Source organism: Apium graveolens, chromosome 8 (genome assembly GCF_009905375.1).
Source record: "Apium graveolens cultivar Ventura chromosome 8, ASM990537v1, whole genome shotgun sequence".
NCBI classification, from domain to species: domain Eukaryota; kingdom Viridiplantae; phylum Streptophyta; class Magnoliopsida; order Apiales; family Apiaceae; genus Apium; species Apium graveolens.
This window is the reverse complement of record NC_133654.1, coordinates 147327165-147334278: the sequence shown is the minus strand read 5'-3', so window position 1 is coordinate 147334278 and position 7114 is coordinate 147327165. Positions and strand designations below refer to the sequence as shown.

The window sequence follows — 7114 nt, the reverse complement described above, 5'->3', positions numbered from 1 at the left end:
ATATGTGTGTTAAATTTTTTATTTCATATTTAATATTTTAACTTTATGTTATTTTAAGTGTTAAAATATGATTTTTTATTGACCAATTTTATTAATTATTTTAAGAAACATTACATATTTATAAAAATATTAATAAATCTAATCTAATATAATAAAATATAATATAAAATAAATATAAAATTTTATTATATATATAAGTATATATTTTTTAACACATATAAGTGTTTTATTATAATTATATAAATATATATTCAACATTTTTTCATTAAATAAATATTATATTTTTACTTGTATTTATTTAAATATTTAAATTTAATTTAACATGTGAAATTTCCATATATATGAAATATTTTGAAAATATATATAGCATACTGTTGTTGAATTTAAGTAATCGATATAGCTAATACGAGTGGAGTAAATGATTTTAGGGATTTAATAAAAAATTTGATAATAATAATTTATCTATCCATTTTAGCTAATGCTCGATGGAAAATTCCTTGTTCTTTCCCTTCATTAAAAAACAATGAATAGCGCTTAATTAAAACAAAATTATGCCGCACCCACCGGCCACAGCTAGCTCTAGTAGACCAGCCGAAAGTGATAGAAACCATGGAGATAGATATTTACGCACACACTACCCCAGGCAGGAAGTACAGAAATTAGAAACACAAACAAGTTGGGCACGAATCACATTTTATTTCCTATAACTAGCTTCTTGAATTCTATCACCTTAAGAAAGCTAAATTATAATCTTAGCAAAAAAATTATTATTTAAAATCACCTAGCCTAAATTTCAAGGAATTAGCCCCCTTTGATTAAATGAGCGGACCCACCCACCGTTTGGTAGCAGGGACCATGTGGTACAGTATGAAGATAATAACATGTCCCAGGCATTCAGCAGCCACTGTTTTTCCAAATACAGAAGTTATGAAAATTGGTTGAAGATAGTTTTATAATTTGGTCCACATTGACTTAAAATGACCCCAAATAAAAATGAGAGGAATGGGACTAGTGCTACGTACATTTTCTATCTTCATCATTTGGTAGACCCGGCAGCAGCTACATTAGATTGAATGCAGTGACAATTAGATTAGATATTTGGAGAGAAAAAAACAAAGATAGTTATGCAGATGGTTTTGACTTTTGACTGGCTGGGGTGAAATAATTATGAATTCGCCCACATGAGTTGCATGCTAATTTGGGGAAACTGAACATTATTTTCGTTCTAGTACACTCCAAACTTTGTAGATCTACTGCCACTCTACCACAATGTACGCTGGAGATGGGTAACAAGGGATTTTAATTTTAAATTTAATAGAAATGTGTTTTCCACTCAAAATATGTAGAGAATCAAGTCAGTATCATTTTTTTCCGGACAGGCGAACGAAGATACCGCTACTCTGGAGAGGTGTTGGCACCAACTTGAGTTTTTATCTTCTTGGCACCTGTTTACTTCATTACTAAACTTTGAATAAATAATTACTATACAATTTACGTACCTGACCCAAAAAATGTTTTTTAAATAAATCATGTCCATATTTTTGGAAAAACTGTTAATAAATTTTAAAAAACTGTGATGTGGTCGGCATAAAAAATACACCCTCGCATTTAAATTACATGTTTACTTTAGAGAAAAAAAAATTGTTTCAAAATAGTTATTCACTCCAACTTTTAATATAAGTTTATGATTTCAAATTCAACTCTATTTCATATATTTCAAATTTTTATTTCCAAGATTCACCATATCCAGCATATTACATTCATTTAATGCAATTAATACAAATTTTTTATTAACATTCATTTTTCTTAATATGTATAAGTTTTTAAAAGCGGACATGTAAATTAAAACAAAGGACTATGACAAAATTCTATTCTATTATATGTAGACTTGGCAATTCATTTGTGTCGTATCTATTTTTGTGTTTTGTGTACTTAAGGTCAAACATAAAACGACTTGTTTACGGTTCGTGTACTTTCGTGTTTGTGTCATTTCGTGTCGTGTTTTTCGTGTAAAATTGAAATTTAATATTAATTAAAAAAATATATAAAATGTAAGATTTTTAGGTAATTTTTTTACTAAATATATTTAAAATATATATTTATATCACACTTATATACATATTATAAAATTAAGTAATTATTTTAAAAATAAATATGCATATATCTATTATAAATATAATATATTCATTATAAATATTAATATTTAATTATAATATTATTTATGTCATATCGTACACTCGAAGGGAAAATACAAAATCGACACTAAATCTCGATCTTATATTTTGGTGTTTATGTATTTTTATGTCATATACTAAAAAACAGAAATAAATATAAAATTTTCGTGTCTAAGTCTTGTCACTGTGACACGTCTATTTCGTATATAAGATGAAAAGACATCCAAAAAACAACGGGATTCTGGTAGATACCCCAAAAACAGTGAAGAGACTCTTGACCCTCCTGATCCTTGCAATTTATTGAGGCACAAAAAACGATTATATTCCAGTGCTCGTACGAAGCTTCCTGCTCTTTGCAACATTAGCCTAGTCTCCTTTCAATTAAGATTCCGTTCATTTAGGACTAATTTTAGGTATTTAAAATTAATTTTTAAAATTATTTTAAAATATCACGTGACATATTTTCATAGACTCATAATCAATAATATTGAACTTCATGTATTTATATCAATATCCCCAATTAAAATAGTCCAGAATTATTGAAGTTTATTTTATTTTTTTATCAATGCTTATCAATTTATTTAATTTTTTACTTTATTGTTTAGCAACATACTATGATTAAAATTATACAAATATATATTAAAATACACACTAGCTAATTTAAATTACTATTCATCTGCACTAATACTAACAGAGAGCGTTGATATTATCTTTATTTGATTTATTATATCAAGTCTTTCTTAAATTATTTATATCATCTTCCATATTAGTTGTTATGCTATTAGTAAGGTTTTACACATTCGATAATGTTAGCGGTCTCTTTTTTAGTACTAGTATAGATTTTTTTCTCATCCTCATTTTTCATATTTTTTAGTTAATTGTATTTTTCGTCATTTGTTAACAATTTATTGGTCTAATTTTATATTATATAACTTATTATCATGAATATTATTCAAATATATGATAAAACAAACACCCACTCATTAAAAATCTGTCTATATTGATATTAAAGAGACAATTTATATCGTCAAAATTGATGTGTCACGATTTTTTTATTACTTACGTTATTTTTAACTACTTTTTTATTAAATTATTTGATGTGAATAATGATTAATGAGAATGATATGATATTTTAAAATATAAAGAACGAATTACGTACCCGGTGAAATTTTTATTTTAAATTATTAAATAGCTAACCTAAATACAAATACATGATCTAAGATCATGTTCGGATTATAATTCATGTGAACTAAACTCGAGAATCAATAACATTTACTGTGGGTAGCATGTTACCGCGGTAGCATGTAGCTAACAAATAGTTTCTTAATTCACAAATTATTTTTTTATCCTTTTATTATTTTTCTCGTCAACTTAAGTGTTTTATACAATTAATAAATTCAACCTAAGTAGGGCTAGTTATCCTATATTTATAAAAAAAAATCTTGAATAATATGATATTATATTTATCATATTATAATTTGTAGGTGTATATTTATATATACAGACCTAAGATCATTATTAAGAAATTTACTAAATATGTACCTTACATATGATATTAGCATTTAATATATGATTTTGATAATCGGACACTCTAACATTTCTAATATCCTATATATATTATTCATTATATCATTAATATCATTTAAAATTATTTTATACTAAGATTAAAATTTGACAATTTTAATATATAAAAACTATGCATCGCATATGTACTATCTAGTACCCCAATAATATAGCCAAGGCCCAAGGCCACATGAAAGATTCTCATGCACCACGACTGTAGTTAATACAAACAGCTGGTCCTCTTGATAATTGATATTACCAAGTCAAATGGTCAACTTTGATTAAATGTATTGAGTCCAAATGATATTCAGTCCAATTAATTTATTTATTTTACAAATAATATTGAGTCCAATTAATTTATTTACTTTATAAATAAAATGTATGATTGTTTTTTTTACGAACAAAAAGAAGAATTCATTAAAACGTTGAACCCCAGCTATAACAAACTCCCGAACTGTCAACTACAACCTGATTGTGAAATAAAAATCAAGGTAACCAAATAGCTGTTTTGTTTTGAGATTGTTTAACGCATAGAATATTCAAATTCTTTAAACCTACATCAATTCCGAAATTAGTAGTAACACAATTAACCTTCACATAAGCATCAGTAGCCCAATTTTCAGAACTATTAATTATATCAATCGATATTAGAGCAACAAAAACCCCTAAAATACAAACACTTTTTTTATTGTGAAAGGTGAGATTTTGCGATATCTACCACCGTCTCAGATCTGATACAAGCCTTACGGATCTCAAAAAAATATCATATAAATCCTTTTTAGAGCGGCCAAAACCAGCAACAAAACACAAAATAATATCATAACATAAAACACTAACATCCCAAAAAGATGGGCACGACTAACAATCTTGATAACAGAGTACTCGACAAGATCTCACCCGAAAAGAATTAGATCTTGGTTTTATTGAGAAAATGATAAATAAATAAAGAAGAGATGGGAGAGCGAAGTGGGCTTAATCGATTGATGGATGAAAGTTGAATAATGGAGAAGTGGGGGTTAGAACTCCAGTTTCGGGGGGTCGACCGTCAAAACCCAAATTTTTTGTTAAATGTATGATTGTTTAGTTCAGATAAATAATTTTTTCTCTAAGATATACATAATTATTAGTTTAAAAAGGGTCAAAATTTAAAAATACAGACAGTAAAATGAGACGATGAAGCAATTTTAAGGAGAGTATAATTTTATCAAGGAAATAAGAAGAATTTAGCAGGAATACCTGATTCAATTGGTAATTCAACTTTTTTGCTGAGATAAACTTAAAAATTACGTGTTAAATTATAAAGTAATCCAAAACGAGTTATTAAAATTTCATTAATTTAAGCTTACATCATGTTTTATTTCGTATAAATCATTTTAACCAGATCTATTTTTAAAACTTCCTACATGATCAATTGAACATGACGTGTAAGTAGAAAACAATCATAAAGTTATCTACTGAGCGGTATAAAAAACACAAGGTAAATGATAACATAGAACAAAACAAAAAAAAAACCAACGGTCGAAAAAGCTAACACGAATCTTTAAATTTTCGAGAGTCTAAATCAGAGTGAGTTCACAATAGACAAAGAGTCATAGTTTCAACTTCCAATACAATAGGGTCCTGGATGAAACCCAGCAACAAAATTCCAAATAACTAAATTCCACATTTACTTCACATGCAATTATCCAATCCTCCCTGCCCCACTTGCATTACAAATTACTCTAATCCCACTTATTAATAATCATCAACTTTAATCTACTAGCTACACACTTAATTAGCCAAATAATTAAAGCTAAATCCCGTACAAAATTACACATTTCAAATTAACATAAGTCTTTGTTAGAAATTAAATCTGATAAATCACTTATTTATTCAAACCTCATTACTAGTCATTCTGCCCGTACTTGTACTCGTGCTAGCGCCAGCACTAGTGCTGCTGCAACTATTATTTGAAATGTTCATCGAATTTTTGCAATGCGCAATCGCACCTTGAATTGCACTATGTAATTCCTCCATTGACGAAGCCTCCGAGCTATACGACGTCGAAGCGCCCCCACTAAACTGCTTATTCATCGCTGTGACCGCAGTTCTCGAAAGCACACCAGAGTGATTCGGTGAGCTCCGCATCGAAGATGGACAGCTGGCAACGCAGCTTTTTCGTCTCGGGTACCTTAAGTTTCCTGAAAATGAATGCGATATCGTGTTGCTTGATTTGTCTTTTAATCGTGAGTTCGCATTTTCGGTTGTAGATCCGTTTAGGTTAGGGTGAGTAGACGTGGCTGGTTTATTAGATGCGCCTTGTTTTTGAGATAGCTTCTCGTACAAGGGTTTCACTTTCTTCAAGTACTTGCGTATCACTTCTTTGGCAGTTGAGCTTACGCGCTTCACCGTTGCGTGTTGTGCAGTGTTTGGGATGGTGTCATAGTTGGTGATGGTAGTTGTTGAGGTGGCAAGTTTAGGTTCCTTGCGAAACACGGAAGAGAATCTAGAAAGTGAGAAGTACTTTGGTTTTTTGGTAGGTGTGATGGGGGTGGTGTTGAGGAGCCGCGTGAGGGAGTTGGGATTTGAAGTGTCGTCGTCGGTGACGGAGCTAGGGCGGCGAGAGGAGTCACGGGAGTCAGGGAAGTCGGAGGAGGAGCTGGCGGTGGAGTGACGAGAAGTTGTAGTGGTGGTGTCGGAGGAAGAAGTGGAAGAAGAAGCTAAGAGAAGAGTACGGACCATAGAGAGACGAGGAGAGAGATGGAGAGGGAGGAGTTGACCTTTGTAGAAGAGTTGGTCAGCTGGGATGAGATTAGTGGTTGATTTGCGGGGTGAGATTGAGACGGTGAATTCGAAGTCTGAGGAGGAGGATGAGTGTGTGGGAGAGGATGGTAGGGTTTGAGATCTTGGGGTTTTGTGGTGGTTTCTTGATGATCTACCCATTGTGTTTTTGTTTGATTTGAGGGAGAGAGATTTCTCTCTAGGTGTTGAGTTGGGAGAGGGATAGAGAGAGATGTAGGCTACATTATACTATTATTTGAAGGGAGGATAGAGAGAAGGATGGAGATTGAACATGTGTACTGCCAAGGGAATGGGACCTTTTTACCTTCTTATCAATGGATGCTTGAATTTATGGATTCAGTTTTCGAGGTACAAAGCTGGCTTTCGAGACTCATGCAGTTAAAGATTTTGTAATTACTAAAAATTGTCACTTTTATCCACTCAGAACGACATTAACGTGCAGTTAAATTTCCATAAAATGAATATACCCGGTGTCAAATATTCGTTTATTTATCACTCTCTTTAATTTTTTTTATTTGTCGCCACTTTTGTAATGTGATTTGACCAGCTATTTAGAAATATGATTTTCAATTTTTTTTATAAATTAAAATATAAGT

At 30.5% G+C, this 7114-nt stretch overlaps 1 protein-coding gene across 1 annotated transcript; it reads right to left on the bottom strand.

The window, feature by feature from the left end:
- Positions 1-5258: 5258 nt before the first annotated feature.
- On the bottom strand, positions 5259-6809 carry LOC141678957 (putative membrane-associated kinase regulator 1). The gene has a single exon (XM_074485421.1). It carries the CDS (start codon positions 6657-6659, stop codon positions 5610-5612), a length of 1050 nt encoding a protein of 349 aa, XP_074341522.1. The 5' UTR covers positions 6660-6809; the 3' UTR covers positions 5259-5609.
- Between the last annotated feature and the right edge of the window lie 305 nt (positions 6810-7114).